Consider the following 16,567-nt stretch of genomic DNA (forward strand, 5'->3'; position numbering starts at 1 on the left):
AAACCTTGCTTTGCATTTTCTAAGGCGGACGAGCAAAATGCCCGGTGATTTATGGCCGATGGTGTATACTTATCCCCGCGCGTAATGACTTATCGCTAATAGAAGCGCTATCGACGAGCGATATTGCGTTGCACGGTCGATGGCGAGAGAAAAGAGGAGGAACGATGAACAGCGAATCCCCGATTCCGACGTTGGACGTGCCGGAAACGTGACTCGTCGAGCACAACCAGGAGGGGGGAAAACTCGAGAGAGAAAAAGAGAATCGGCGTTAAATTCAAGCTATCCCGTGGAAGGCGCGAAAAACTGGATCCGACCATTGCCACGATCCAAGAATTACCGATCGAATGACTTAATACTTGCCAATTAGATGACGGCACGAGCGAAACGACTTTTCTATTTTTGTTCGTAATCGGGTTACGCGTCGATCGCGATTCTTCTGCTACTGTTTACCGTTAAAGAATATCCATTGAGTATAGTTTCCACTTCTAAGAGTTTTCTAATTTAAAGTAGGGTTATTCGTTCCTCGAACAGGAGAAAAATTAATTTGAAGAACAGTAGCGACAGCTTTAAAAGCTAGAAAAAGAACGATTCGTTTGGTTTGTTTCTGATTATTCGCGTCGCGGCGGGAGTAGTTCTGAGAAAAGGTTCGTAGAACGGCAACGACCAATTAATACTAGTTTCCATAAATCTCGCGTTAAGAAAGAAGCCAGGAACGAAGGAGGCACGCGACAGGGGTAGCTGGTCACGAAGAAGAAACGCTATTACCGAAAGCTGGCTCGAGCCGACCCTTTTCTCCGCCGTCTCGAAGAAATCTCCGCGGAATTCTCATGAACGAGTAATACCGTGAATGGATACCGTTCGTGGTGGTAATACCGATTGTATGGGAGTCGTGCGTGTGGCTAAGACCGGTTAGGGTCGTCTCCATAGCGAGAGAGAGCCGTTCTCGTAGAGGAGAACGAGTCAGCGGCGTGCGTGGGCGTATTTCTCAGCTATCGAGTCTTCTCTCACTGTTTCCCCGATGCACGCACACCTTCGTCGAAACCCCAGACAGTATTCCCCGGTTGATTTATCGAAGTTCCGATGCCTCGCGAGTCTCTTCCACGGTCGTTTCGCCGGAAAATACGTTTCCTTGTTCCGCGTCCCTCCTTCTTCGCGCCTTTTAAACGCCTCTAATGGCTCGGGTGAAATTCAATTTCGTTTATTTATTCGCAAACTCCGTTAGTTTACTAAAGATACTGCGAAGAAAATTGTACAAGGCGATTCTCGAGGCCAAAACAAGACGAAAATCAAGAATAGTAATTTGTTGATCGGGGCTTCGTTTAAATGTTATTAACGTTTAAAGTTCCGCTATGTACGCGTGACAGTGGTTCTCACTCGCGAGACTGTAAGACTGTCGATACGTCGGTGAGCAGAGTGAGAACCACCATCACGCGCAGTTGTTTTACACGCAGACCTTTAAACGTTAATAACTTTCAAACGAAGTCTTAATTAACATATTGGTATTCTTGATTTTTGTCTTATTTTAGCCTCCAGAATCTCCCATTAAAATTTTTATATTATTCGTAATCATTAATACTCCGCGCCTGGTTCGATTTGAAAACCGCGAAACGATAAATAAATCCGGCTACCGGAGATTATTTTCTCTGTTCACGGTTATCCGTGGTCGAATCGAAAAGCGGTTGGAACGCGCGAAAGCCGTAAATCGTGCAATACAATCGAGGGAACTCGAGGCGAATAGCTGCGTTGACAACGCGCGTCAGAGGAACTCGCCGCGTTTCTCGCGTCAGCTGCGTAAAGCCGCGGTCGGCAAAGTTAATTGGTAAATGTAATTGGAATGCGAGTAGGCTGTATCGGCCATCGTTACGCTCGCGATCCCGATTGCGAGCTCTTACGGGGCGCGAATCTCGTAATAAAATCGCTTAACAGAAACCGCGAGTAATTGAATTTGCGAAGCCGAGCTTCCGCGAAGCCAAATTAATCCTCCGGAGGCGATTGCCCTTAGCCAAAGACGATACGATCGAATTAGAAACGAGTTAATACGGGCAGAACGTGATGGTCAAAGTGATTCGTGAAATCTAAAGAAATACAAAATTTATTCGACTGGATTTTTGAAAATTTACCGTAGCTTTCTAAGAGAGAATAGACGTTTATTCGCATTGCTCGCCGCCAGAGGGCTACGCTCTTGACTCTCTCGCAAGTGCTCGACCACTGAGCGAAGTAGCGCCAGAATACATTAATTGAGATACGAATTATTATATTTAGGGGTTGAGACAGTCTAAAAGCTCTCGTTTAAAATTAATTCTATAAAATAAAAATTTGCCTAAAGATCTGCAGTTTAACTATAAGCATACCGGTGTTGTAGCGTTAACGATGATGGAATACGATGGAAATTGAAGTTGTGGTTGGGTGGTTGCTGGATAGGAGTAATGAATTCCATAGGAATCGAGGGAGGAAGCGCGGCGAGGAGCACAAACCGTTGTACCGGTGCGATTCCGTCGGTAGTTGGGCCAAGGAAAGGGACCTATTAAAGAACAAAGCGTTGCTCTTTGCTCGGCCGATAGGTATACGAAGAACCTTAGGCTACGGGGAGATGCCGCGCTGACCTTTAACTGTACCCGCATGCCGCAACACGCTCACCTGTATTCTAGCGCAATCCGTTCGCGTTCTCGCTGCGCCGATCCTGCTCCTGCTCTTGCTCTGCTTCGCTGCAACCGATACAACGGACCCCAGATGCATATGCCTCGAGTCCAGTTAACTTTTACCCGCCGTGAAAATTGCGCCTAGATCGGCTGAAACGGCGCTTTAACCCGTCGAACGGGGATCAACGAGAGGCGTCCCGTCGTTTAAAAACGCCGCCATTACACCAGCCGCGTGTTACCCCTCGACGTCCCCGAAATCTCTACGCCGTTATTATTAATTTGCTGAGAATGTGAAAGTCGCGTTGTTGAAGCGAGCTTCGAGTCTCGAAGTCTCGGGTCTTGATTGGAACTTGTTTTAATATTTCAGCGACGTTTGGTATCTTTTTTCCTTAAAAATGCTTCGGTCTTCCTTTGCTCCCGTCTCCCCTGCACCGAATGAAACCGCTATAGTTGTACTAAACGCTTTGACTGCCACTGTAAATCGTATATGGTAGGACTCTTCACTGTGGAACTGAAATAATTAATTCTACCAATGTTCTTACTACTGTTTTTTGAATTGTTTGCTTTAATAAAATATATTTCTATATCTATATACAGGGTGCTCGGTCACCCCTGGGAAAAATTTTAATGGTGGATTCTGGAGGCCAAAATAGGACGAAAATCGAGAATACCAATTTGTTAATGGAGGCTTCGTTAAAAAGTTATTAACAATTAAAATCAAAAATTTCAAATCGTTCTGGAAAAATTGTTTTCGCTTGCGGGGGTCAATTATAATCATTTTTGGTCATTAGACATACCCTCGAAATCCTACCCACTTTCGATAAAAAAATTCGAGAAAGTGTGAAATTTTTCGACGAAATTAAAATACTTCAAATCGTTCTGAAAAAAATATTGCTAGCTGTGGGGGTCAATTATAATCATTTTTGATCATTAGACATACCCCCGAAATCCTACCCATTTTCTAGAAAAAAATTCGAGAAAGTGTGAAATTTTTCGACGAAATTAAAATATTTCAAATCGTTCTGAAAAAAATATTGCTAGCTGTGGGGGTCAATTACGATCATTTTTGGTGAATAGACATACCCCCGAAATCCTATCCCCTTTCGAGAAAAAAAATCGAGAAGGTGTGAAATTTTTTGAGGAAATTAAAATATTTCAAATCGTTCTGAAAAAAATATTGCTAGCTGTGGGGGTCAATTACAATCATTTTTGGTGAATAGACATACCCTCGAAATCCTACCCACTTTCGAGAAAAAAATTCGAGAAAGTGTGGAATTTTTCGACGAAATTAAAATATTTCAAATCGTTCTGAAAAAAATATTGTTAGCTGCGGAGGTCAATTACAATCATTTTTAGTCATTACACATACCCTCGAAATCGTACCCACTTTCGAGAAAAAAATTCGAGAAAGTGTGGAATTTTTCGACGAAATTAAAATATTTCAAATCGTTCTGAAAAAAATATTGTTAGCTGCAGAGGTCAATTACAATCATTTTTGGTCATTACACACACCCTCGAAATCCTTCCCATTTTCGAGAAAAAAAATCGAGAAGGTGTGAAATTTTTCGACAAAATTAAAATATTTCAAATCGTTCTGAAAAAAATATTGCTAGCTGTGGGGGTCAATTACAATCATTTTTGGTCATTAGACATACCCTCGAAATCGTACCCACTTTCGAGAAAAAAATTCGAGAAAGTATGAAATTTTTCGACGAAATTGAAATATTTCAAATCGTTCTGAAAAAAATATTGCTAGCTGTGGGGGTCAATTACAATCATTTTTAGTCATTACACATACCCTCGAAATCCTACTCACTTTCGAGAAAAAAATTCGAGAAGGTGTGAAATTTTTCGACGAAATTAAAATACTTCAAATCGTTCTGAAAAAAATATTGTTAGCTGTGGGGGTCAATTACAATCATTTTTGGTGAATAGACATACCCCCGAAATCCTACCCATTTTCTAGAAAAAAATTCAGTACTGGCAGAACTTTAAACGTTAATAACTTTTTAACGAAGCCTCCATCAACAAATTGGTATTCTTGATTTTCGTCCTATTTTGGCCTCTAGAAAATCCCCCATTAAAATTTTTCCCAGGGGTGGTCGATTTCAATGAAATTTTTAATAATAAATTCATTTAAATTGATTTAAAACTGTTTTTTTTTTTACAAAAAACTTCAATTTTGTTGTATGAATCATATAATCGACACCAGTAAATCTAGTGTTAAATTTAAATAATTAAAAATATCTCAAAAATGAAAGTCCATCGCGAAGAAACCTATCTTTTCAAAAGCAATTTAAAGCTACGTAGACGTTAAAAATCTAAAATCAAAGTTTTTGTCCGGCAGTCAATGTGTTAAATTTAAAAAAAGAACGGTTCCACGCGCTTCGGGGAACAAAATACCTGAGCGAAAGAATCGCTGGGAGGCTAGCGAAAGTAACGAGGCGCCGATACATCGTTCCCGTTTTGATTTCAGGTGAAAAACCGTACCAGTGCCAGTGGCCAGAATGCGAATGGCGGTTCGCCAGGAGCGACGAGTTAACTCGTCACTATCGAAAGCACACCGGCGCGAAGCCGTTCAAGTGCGCCGTGTGCGAGCGTTCGTTCGCCAGAAGCGACCATCTAGCCCTCCACATGAAACGACATCTTCCGAAGCAGCACGCCAAGTGACCGCCTAACCGCTCGTCGAAGTCTCCGGCTGAGGTCCCCGCGAACGTTTTCGCCGTCGATCCCGAGGAAGATCAGGAGGGAATCCGATTGCACGGCGTCGTCCTCTGATTCGAGACAGCTTGCGGAAGGTTTCGTTCCGCTCGTTCTCGCAGAGGGAGAATCGCCACTGCCAAACGATCCGAATTCTCGTAGCCTCGATCGTTTACTTTTGCCCAACGACACTTGGACGAGCCAGTAACGAAACGCTTAGGTACGATCGTAGTGGCTGGACCACTATTAGTCTCTAACGTTTTCGAATTTGGTAATCCCGAGACTCTGTTCGCCGAGTGTTCGCTGCCAGGGATAGACAGACGGATGGGATAATATAACTGAACTAAACAAAGTACGTCTACCTTCGTATATTTAATGAACATGGATGTTTAAGTGCTATAAATCAGCAACGTAGCGTTTTAAAGAGTTTTGCGAATCTAACTTAAACAAAATATTTATGTAAGCTCGTCGTGGAACGCCAACTGTAAATCATCGGCGTACGTTTACGGAACGGACACTGTCTTGTAAATCAAAAATGATTGTGTACGAGTCCGCTTTTCGATTTGCATTCGTTAAATGCTATGGTAATTGTTCGATGGCGCGCGTCAAGCTTTTTTTCTTTCGTCGAAATTTTTCTGTTCGAACGATCGGAACGATTCTTTACAGCGTGCTTTAATCGTCCGCGTAATTCAGGAATACCCAAGTGCCTTGAAAAATCCGTAACGTACAGAATGTGTAACTTCGAATGTCTTGAAATTCGCAATTTGCATCCGATACCGGTTTGCAGCGTATAAATTGACGTGTAAAAAATTAATGGAACGCGATACTGCGACGAAATTTCGATCTTCCGGGAACGGACGTTGAAAGTCGAGGCGCTTTTCCGCTCGTCGCACAGTGTGTCGCGTAAATGGGAATTCGGAACAAAAATCGTAGATTCTAAACTAGTCGATTTTCGACCTAAGACCTCTTACACTTTTTCAAAGAGAATACAAAGATGCATCGATTGATGCACAAAAATTATATATTTTTATTAAAAAAAAATTGAAAATACCTTGATTTTTTGTTGAATAAAAACTGTTTTGCTAATTTCTACTATTGCAATTTCTTGTCAAGTGGTTTCTGTGTAACTTTTGTTCGAAAAGTTTTTTGATTGGTTTAGAGGAAGTGCCTGAAATATCGCAGCGATCATTCCGAGTATACAGGGTGTTCGGCTACCCCTGGGAAAAATTTTAATGGGGGATTCTAAAGGCAAAAATAGGACGAAAATCAAGAATACCAATTTGTTGATGGAGGCTTCGTTAAAAAGTTATTAACGATTAAAGTTCCGCCGGTTCTGAATTTTTTTCTCGAAAATGCGTAGGATTTCGGGGGTATGTGTGATGACCAAAAATGATTGTAATTGACCCCCGCAGATAACAATATTTTTTTCAGAACGATTTGAAATATTTTAATTTCGTCGAAAAATTTCACACCTTCTCGATTTTTTTTCTCGAAAGTGGATAGGATTTCGGGGGTATGTGTACTCACCAAAAATGATCGTAATTGACCCCCGCAGCTAACAATATTTTTTTCAGAATGATTTGAAATATTTTAATTTCGTCGAAAAATTTCACACCTTCTCGAATTTTTTTCTCGAAAGTGGATAGGATTTCGGGGGTATGTCTATTCACCAAAAATGATCGTAATTGACCCCCGCAGCTAACAATATTTTTTTCAGAACGATTTGAAATATTTTAATTTCCTCAAAAAATTTCACACCTTCTCGATTTTTTTTCTCGAAAGTGGGTAGGATTTCGGGGGTATGTCTATTCACCAAAAATGATCGTAATTGACCCCCGCAGCTAACAATATTTTTTTTAGAACGATTTGAAATATTTTAATTTCGTCGAAAAATTTCACACCTTCTCGATTTTTTTTCTAGAAAGTGAGTAGGATTTCGGGGGTATGTCTATTCACCAAAAATGATCGTAATTGACCCCCACAGATAACAATATTTTTTTTAGAACGATTTGAAATATTTTAATTTCCTCGAAAAATTTCACACCTTCTCGAATTTTCTTCTAGGAAGTGGGTAGGATTTCGGGGGTATGTCTATTCACCAAAAATGATCGTAATTGACCCCCGCAGATAACAATATTTTTTTCAAAACGATTTGAAATATTTTAATTTCGTCGAAAAATTTCACACCTTCTCGATTTTTTTTCTCGAAAGTGGATAGGATTTCGGGGGTATATCTAATGACCAAAAATGATTATAATTGACCCCCGTAACCGAAAATAATTTTTCCAGAACGATCTGAAATTTTTAAATTTAATTGTTAATAACTTTTTAACGAAGCCTTCATCGACAAATTGGTATTCTTGATTTTCGTCTTATTTTAGCCTCTAGAATCCCCCATTAAAATTTTTCCCTGTATGGGTGTTCGGGAAGAAAATCATAACTTTGCATCTGTGTAATATTTTTTCCTTTATTTCTTTTTAATTAAAATACAAAATACATACAGAAATAATTTCTTATCTTGTAAGTAAATAAAAGAACATCTTTTATTAGATTAATTCTGATTCTGATTCGGAGCAAATATCAATATTTTATCAGTATTTTCTCTGTTGCGGGTAAATTCGTGCAGCTAAAATTGGCGTTAAATTAAAGTTTAATGTGTCCTAAATTAACATACAAAAAATCATCGAGGTATTTCTTGGTACTTTTTCTTAAACTCAATTCAAAGTTGATAGACAGTTACCATAAAAAATTGAAATCAATTGTTAATATTGTAAAAAGATCGTTTAACAGTTTGAAAGGCGCTATAATATCAAATTAAAAACACAAATTTTTAGTAAATGTCACATGTTTAAGAAAACGCACCGAAAACTGCAATAAATTTCTATCATCATTTTCAACAACAAATTGGTAAACTCAGTAAAGATTATGGACAGTGTTAAAATCTACGTTCCTTCATTAACATTTCGGAATATAAGAATTTGTAAAATTCTTTAGTTTTTTTACTTTCGCCCATTGCTGGACACACTGTGCGCCGGCGAGATATTTCGATCGCGTTTCGGGTGTAAACGCTTATCAGACGCGAGCTATTCGACGTAAGAGTAAATATATGTTTTCTGGGTGCTGCCGCGAGTACAGTGGCCACTATGTATTTTATATACCGTCGGATAGAAGAAATGTTTAAACGGGTGAATGGGACTGCAAAAGAGCGCGAGCGTCGACGTATAAATTACACGAGGGGGTGGGGGAGAGCAGTGTTCTTAATTCAGCGTTCCAAAGACCGTTGATTTATGCGAACGCGTGCGTTACGCGGAGTGAGACGGAATGGAATAAATTTCTTTCGTTTAACGCGATTACGACGCGTGTTCTCGTGCCTCTCGCGTAAACGTCGAGTCGCTCGCGCCGTTTCGCGCTCGATTACGCCTCCGAGGAGTCGAGATCCTTGATGGCGGTTACTGGATCCACGACCCTCGGTTACGATCAAAATACCTACGAGAGTAAAATGAATATATCGTGATGCCTTATGTACAAATTCGTGTAGATACGTATCGTCCTTCCGCGAGAAGAAGGCACAGCGTGCTTACATCCCCACTCTTGATCTTCGTCACCGTTCTCGACCAATAGCCGTGAGTCAGCGGACTGGAATAGAAGTGGGGATGTAAACACGCTGTGCCTTGTTCTCGTGGAAGCACGGTACAGTCGTGGACAACGTCGAGCAGGCCGTAATTTATTAGCAGAGAATCGAGCGGATAAATTAACATTTGTTATCGGTAACCCCCCGTTTGCTTGAATTCGTAACGAAAGAGTTCGACTCGTGGTGCCTGTTAGAATAATGATTCCGGAGGCATCTATGCAAACTTGCGGAAATTAGGTTTTTACGAGTTACTGTTGGCGAAGAAGATTTATATATTTAAACATTAAACATTGAACATTTTATTAACAGGAAATGTATACGAGCTTGTACATCGAGAGCTTGCGACAGACTGACTTCAAACTTTTATTTTAATTAATAAAAAAGAATAAATATCAAACAAGTGAGATAAATATATAAATCTTTTTCACCAAACCTAATTTCCGCAAGTTTGTATAGATGCCTTCAGAATCGTTATTCTAACAGACACCACAGACTAAATTCACATGGCGCCCTCTAGATTTTGTCCGCGACCGTTTACGTATGCACGTGCGCGCATGCGTGTACACGTGCATGCGTACGACATACATATTATTATCGATAAGCCGTCGCGTCGCATTCGTTGCGACCGAGAGGGTTTATGCACTTGTGTGTGTACACGTGTAAAATATGATACATATCCAATACATATGTAGTTAGTGTAATATTATCTGTATAATATTCGATTTTAATATTCGAGTTTACCGATCATCTTATTTACTTCATCGAGGCAGTAGTGCTTGTAACGCATAGCGATTAAAACGGGAAAACGGCGAGAGTACGACCGTTTCAAGTCTCTTTGACTCGATAAAGAAAAAATGAGACCATCGCGGGACGTATTCAACGCCACCTCTCTGTTCGTCCCTCTTTTGTTTCTGGTCACGTTGTTTTTTTGTTCTTTATTCGTAGCTCGAAGCGATTCCAAACGACTGAGGATGCGACGCGGAGTCAATGGCACCGGCCATCTTGGCCCAACCATCGCGAGCGCAACAAGGCCAAAAATTTCACGCGTGGATCACGCACGCGCCTTGCACGCCACGCGATGTAAATCGACAGAGCGCCAGGATTATTTTTTAACGTTCAGCGGAAAGTAGAAGGCAGAGTGAACGCGTTCGCACACGGACCTATTTGTCTCTCTGGTCGCGCTAATTCGCGACGCAGTTGGCCCTTCCCGCGCGGTCACGGAAGATCGCGGCTGCAGACTCGATCGAACCTTTTATTTGGAGAGTTACACCGTTGCCCTTATCGGCCATTCTCGTTTAGTAATTTCGGTCTCTATACGGGCAACGTGTTCGCGAAAGATTGCAGACAGCACGATCAACATTTCACCGCGACGAAGATGTTTCTTCGCAGACCGTTTGGTTATGTCGTTTATCTTTTTCTCTCGATGAAAGGTTAGACGAGTTTCGCGATTTTCTGCGCCGCTTTATTCCATTTTCTCGGCACCCTCCTCTTCCAACCACCGATCAAATAATCGATTAGGTCGCCCGCTACGTCGATATTAATCTTTAACGCAGATATACCTCATTTACGGAAATAGAAAATCGAGCGCACTCGCGACGAAATTTTCACGTATTCTTCCTACACGATTTCCTACAATTTTGTTCATAATGTTTATAAAACGCTGTAATTTGTGTGTTGTGTAATTTAAATATATGACGTATGTGTATGTATATACGCATATGTATTCACTAACAAAGTGTTCAGTTCTTTCCATTCCCACATGATCGACGTTCGACAAACCATGCCAGGCATGTTATTTAACCTGCACTGTATTCTAATCTTTAATGTGGATATAGTAATTAGTATTTTACGTGTTCAGAATGTATTGCAGAAGCTTCTGCGATCTCACAGGCACTTGCTTTCGCATCGCGTTAAACGTAATATATTAATTTGAGATTATAAACGACTCTCTGTTTATGGAAGTAGTTCATTATCTTTGACGCTAGATGGCGCGCATTTTTCGATGTCAAACCCCCTGGTGCTAAAACGCCCAAGTTTGTCGTCAAATAGTTCGTTATCTTCTACGCTAGATGGCGTTAATTTACCGACCTCGAGCCCCCTGGTGCTAAAACGCCCAAGTTTGTCCTCGAATAGTTCGTTATCTTCAACGCTAGATGGCGCTTATTTACCGACCTCGAGCCCCCTGGTGCTAAAACGCCCAAGTTTGTCGTGGAATAGTTCCTATCGTCCTCGCTAGATGGATTTCTCGACAAACTTGGGCGTTTTAGCACCAGGGGGCTGGAGGTCGGTAAATAAACGCCATCTAGCGTAGAAGATAACGAACTATTCGACGACAAACTTGGGCGTTTTAGCACCAGGGGGTTTGACATCGAAAAAATACGCGCCATCTAGCGTAGAAGACAACGAACTATGCCACGACAGACGATCGTTCTTGCCTTAAATTTATTAAAGAGACTAACGTATATAATCTCAAGGTAATTTATATTACGCTTAATATAGACAAAGCATAATTTTATTACGACTTGTGTCATTATACTAGACTAATGAATAAAGCTGAAACAAACGAAAATGTAGCTGACCAATGAAACGTTGATCATGTGAAAAGCTCTGTTTACATCCAACTTCATCTGCCGATGGAACATGAGATTAAGACCAGAGATGCCAGATTCAACACCCGGTGCCCTATTCACACATGGAAGATCACGCGTACGTGAGCTCGTAGAGTTTCGGAAAGTCGACAAAGGCAAACTGACACATGCTCTCTTTCTAGATTATTCCGATGCTGCCCGAAGTAATTTCGAACCGCCTCGTGGGAGTCGAGAGAGAAAGGCTCACATTTGCCTTCCCGCTCTTAACAACTGAAATCCGACCTCCCGTCTACGGCATACGATTCGGAATCTCGATTGCCCAGGTATTTTTACTTGTCTTCTCTAGAGTTCATTACTGAACTCTGCAAATTACTCCTGCTTTCTATTTGCCTCTGGTTTCTAGATGACCTCTGATGACCAGTGCTGACAAAACTACAGAACTCCCGACAACTTTTTACACCATACAGCGACTGTTGCTGACTGCTCCTGATTACTGCTTGCCTCTGCTGGACTCTGCTGACATCGCTTATATTTCTGACAACCTATAACGATTACTACTGACTTCTGCTAACCTCTGTTGGTCTTTGCTGATCTCTGTCAGCGTGTGCTTGTCTCTGCTGAACTTTCCTGGCCTCTGCCGAACGCTACTGACCACTGCAGGTATTTCTGATAATGTATAACAATTAATACTTACTACTGCATGCTCCTACAAGTCTCTGCTTGCCTTTGCAGGTTTCTGCTTGCTTGTGCATGCCTTTACTGGCCTCTGCTGGACTCTGCTGACCATCACTTATATTTCTGACAACCTATAACAATTACTACTGACTTCTGCTAACCTCTGTTGGTCTTTGCTGATCTCTGTCAGCATGTGCTTGTCTTTGCTGAACTTTCTTGGCTTCTGCCAAACGCTACTGACCACTGCAGGTATTTCTGATAATGTATAACGATTAATACTTACTACTGCATGCCCCTACAAGTCTCTGCTTGCCTTTGCAGGTTTCTGCTTGCCTGTGCATGCCTTTGCTGGCCTCTGCTGAACACTGCTGACCACCCCTGATGCTTCTAACATCGTATAACAATTACTACATGCTACTCTTCGCCCCTGCTGATCTCTGCTTGCCACTGCATGCCTCTGCTCGTCTCTGCTGACCACTGCTGACCACCTCTGATGTTTCTGACAACATATAACGCTTACTACTTGCTATTATTCGCCCCTGGTGATCTCTGCTTGCCACTGCTGGCTTCTGCTGACCACCCCTGATGCTTCTGGCAACGTATAACGATTACAACATGCTACTGTCAGCCTCTCCCAGCCTCTGCTGACCTCTGCTGACCTCTGCTGACCACCCCTGATGCTTCTGACAACGTATAACGATTACAACTTGCTACTGCTTGCCCCTTCTAGTCTTTGCATGCCTCTGCATCCCTCTGCTGACCTCTGCTGGCCCCTGCTGACCACGCTAACCTTTGTTAACAACTTCTAACATGATGTACATGTATTAAAACTTTGTATAATGTAAATCTATGACAATAAATGATATAATTTCAAAGAATTCTATGTGTTCTCGTCACTTTTACCTTTCTTTTCCTCTCCCCATTATTCCCTTAGTTATAAGAAACCGTTTCTCTACTTAAAACTGGAATTCCAAAGTGCCCGGAGCGTTTTCTGAAATGCCGGTGACCTTGACCCACTTTCGAAACTGGGTCAAGGCCAAATTCTGATCCCCAAAGCGCCCGGAATTTTTCTAAGATTCGAGTGGCCTTGACCTACTTTCGAAATTGGGTCAAGGCCAAATCCAGATTCTCAAGCGGCCGGAAATTTTCTAAAATTCGAATGGCCTTGACCTACTTTCGAAATTGGGTCAAGGCCATTCAGATTCCCGAAGCGGCCAGAAATTTTCTAAGATTCGAATGGCCTTGACCCACTTTCGAAATTGGGTCAAGGCCATCCGGATTCCCGAAGCGGCCGGGAATTTTCTAAAATTCGAATGGCCTTGACCCACTTTCGAAATTGGGTCAAGGCCATCCGGATTTCCAAAGCGCCCGGAATTTTTCTAAGATTCGAGTGGCCTTGACCCACTTTCGAAATTGGGTCAAGGCCATCCGGATTTCCAAAGTGCCCGGAATTTTTCTAAAATGCTGGTGAACTTGCGAAGAAGGTGGTACGCATCTTATAGGTAAGAGAATGATTATGGAGAGGAAAAGGACGGTAAAAAATGACGAGAACACATAGAATACTTTGAAATTATATCATTTATTGTCATAGATTCACGTTATACAAAAGTTTAATACATATAAACATATTATATTATATTATATCATGTCACAAGTTGTCAGCAACGGTCAGCAGTGGTCAGCGATGGTCAGCTGACGTCGGGAGATGTTGGCAGAGGCCAGCTTAGGCCGGGAGATGCTGGCGGAGGTCAGCAGAGGAAGGCAGTAGTCAGTAGTAATCGTTATACGTTGTCAGAAGTAACAGGAGTGGTCAGTAGCGGTCAGCAGAGACGAGCAGAGGCATGCAGTGGCAAGCAGAGATCAGCAGGGGCGAACAGTAGCATGCAGTAATTGTTATACGTTGTCAGAAATATAAGCGGTGGTCAGCAGAGGCCAGCAGAGGCTTGGAGAGACTAACAGTAGCCAGTCGTAATCGTTATACGTTGTCAGAAATTCTAGGAGTGGTCAGCAGCGGTCAGCAGAGGCCAGTGGAGACCTGTTGACGGGAGGATATTAGTTGTTCAAGAGCGAGAAGGAAAGTGTGAGCCTTTCTCTCTCGACTCCCACGAGACGGTCCGAAATTACTTCGGGCAACTTCGGAGAATCGAGAGAGAGGGCATGCGTCATTTTGCCCTTGTCGGGTTTCCGAAACTCCACGAGCTCACGTACGCGTGATCTGACATAGTGTGAGAGAGCACCTTCGGTGCCTTTCTGGCATCTCTGATTAAGACGATCCTAACATCATCACAGTGACGCGAGAAATATGTGCGGTCGAGCGGCTTGGTGAGTAATTCTGTCACGTAATTTCTTTAATTAATTCATGACACGCAAAGTTTACGAATGCTAGAGAAAACACGTGAATCATTTTACAGTTCTCTGAATCCAGAGACTTTGTGCGATGCTTGTGGTTACAAGGATGCACACGGCAAACTACGCAGAACCTCGTGGACTAAAAGTGACGTTGAGTACAAACCGTCATGCAATATCGGTCCCAAGGATGCTCTTCCATGCGTCGTGGCTGGATCACATTTTGGAGAAACAAAGGAGAGGGTCCTTTGTGCTATGATGTGGAGTGTAATTCCGCCGTGGCACGAGGTTAGTATTTACAAACAACATTTGTTCGACGTTTTAAAGGTGGGGGTACGCTCACGTGACCGCGAACGAATCATCAAATGCATCGGGGCTAAATGCATTTACGAAATGAAAACAATGAATTCTTATCCTATCGCGTTATGCGATGACAGAGCATTACGATTTGTTTGTAATTGTCTTCTGTTAATATGCGACTGATAAAGATGTTCTAACCCATTTAAATTTATTAGGGTGACTATAAGAAAAGTAACATGGCGACGCATAACGCGCGTCTGGAGAATCTTAGGAATTCGAAATTATATGCTCCACTGCTTCATAGAGGACAGAGATGTATTGTGATTTGCGAAGGATACTATGAATGGAAAGCTGGGAATACTAAAAAAGATGCTAAACAACCCTATTACATTTATGCAGCTCAAGAGAAGGGTGTAAGAGCAGATGATCCCACAACATGGAAAGATGAATGGTCAGAAGATGGATGGAAAGGATTTAAAGTTCTGAAAATGGCAGGGATATTTAATAAATATAAAACTGCAGAGGTAAATGTAATGCCATTAGGATAATTCATTTGATATAAGAATTAAATAAAACGTTACAGAATTCTGTTTCAGGGTAAAACAATATATAGCTGCACCATTGTTACAACAGATTCTAACAATGTCCTCTCTTGGTTGCATAATCGTGAACCTGTATTTTTGAACACAGAAGAAGCTTCACAAGTAAACGACTGAACAGATATCTCTGTATAAAATATATATTTTACAAAATTTCAATCGTTTTAAAGTAATATTTTTTCTAAATTTTTATATCTTTCATTTGGTGCTATCAGATTTGGCTAAAAAAAGAGCTATCAGTAGCTCAGGCTGTTGAGTTATTAAAGAATACAACATTGACAGTTGGGGATTTATCTTGGTATACGGTATCGACTTTAGTTAATAACGTATACCACAAAGACGATGCTTGCAGAAAAGAAACAAAAAATATGTACGTATACATACAGTACCGCATAATTAAACGTTTTATTGCAAGAATTATAAAGTTTTAATCCCGCGAAGTGGCATGCCAGACTATTGATTTACTAATTCTATTACACGCAGAGAAGGGAAAAAAAACAACCCTAACACTTTCATGGCTTCTTGGCTGAAGAAGGGGAGTGCAGAGTCAGCTAAGAGAAAAAGTACAAATACCGATGATGACCATAGTGGCAAAAGTGAAAACGGCGATAAAACGCTTTCAAAAGTGCCAAAGAAAAACTAATATTTCCTAATATCAAACAAGTATATTACCGTCGAAGTATTAGCTATTAAATATTAATATTTTCTACCTCAACTCACATGTAACTATTTATTTCATTTATATTTTTTAAATATATTTATACTGTAATATATATAAGAGCATTAGAATTTTATGTAAGTTTTATAATAAAAAAGACATTTCTTACTGTTTCTCTATGTTTGATTGCTATCTGTCCTGAAAGTCCTAAAATCTTTCTCCAACACCCTGTATTTTACGTTACTTGTACTAACCTGTACAATTTGTATTTTATATTCATATTGTTTCAAGTTTGTCCAAATCTAAGTTACTGATTCTAATACAAGCTAAAGTAGTCTTACGTTGATCGGTTACAAATCACCGATTTGTGATTACGGATTACAAATGCAGTTTGCACTTACTGATTAATTTATGATGATCGGTTACAAAAG

The 16,567-nt window shown here is 41.1% G+C and overlaps 2 protein-coding genes and 1 long non-coding RNA gene across 6 annotated transcripts in view; all 3 read left to right on the plus strand.

Moving 5' to 3' along the window:
- The window catches only part of LOC143342874 (uncharacterized), an 83,496-nt gene extending 77,071 nt beyond the window's left edge, over positions 1-6,425 (plus strand). For 3 of the 4 annotated variants that reach the window (XM_076767173.1, XM_076767174.1, XM_076767175.1), the window contains exon 4: positions 5,116-6,425. In XM_076767173.1, coding sequence (XP_076623288.1) covers positions 5,116-5,309 — 194 coding nt within the window. In that variant the 3' untranslated portion in view covers positions 5,310-6,425. The remainder of the gene's footprint in view (positions 1-5,115) is intronic. The other variant, XR_013079870.1, reaches the window with a different exon arrangement.
- Positions 6,426-11,756: 5,331 nt separating this feature from the next.
- Positions 11,757-12,754, plus strand: LOC143342965 (uncharacterized). The gene is made up of 4 exons (XR_013079886.1): positions 11,757-11,881; positions 11,962-12,218; positions 12,291-12,482; positions 12,555-12,754. It is a non-coding gene; the product is annotated as an uncharacterized LOC143342965 (long non-coding RNA).
- A 1,502-nt stretch (positions 12,755-14,256) lies between these two features.
- LOC143343004 (abasic site processing protein HMCES-like) lies at positions 14,257-16,309 on the plus strand. Its single transcript, XM_076767447.1, has 6 exons — positions 14,257-14,555; positions 14,645-14,867; positions 15,095-15,403; positions 15,476-15,583; positions 15,694-15,848; positions 15,962-16,309. Exons 1-6 carry the CDS (start codon positions 14,536-14,538, stop codon positions 16,119-16,121), a joined length of 975 nt encoding a protein of 324 aa, XP_076623562.1. The 5' UTR covers positions 14,257-14,535; the 3' UTR covers positions 16,122-16,309.
- The last annotated feature ends 258 nt before the right edge of the window (positions 16,310-16,567 follow it).

The sequence above is a fragment of the Colletes latitarsis genome, chromosome 6, assembly GCF_051014445.1.
Source record: "Colletes latitarsis isolate SP2378_abdomen chromosome 6, iyColLati1, whole genome shotgun sequence".
NCBI lineage: Eukaryota > Metazoa > Arthropoda > Insecta > Hymenoptera > Colletidae > Colletes > Colletes latitarsis.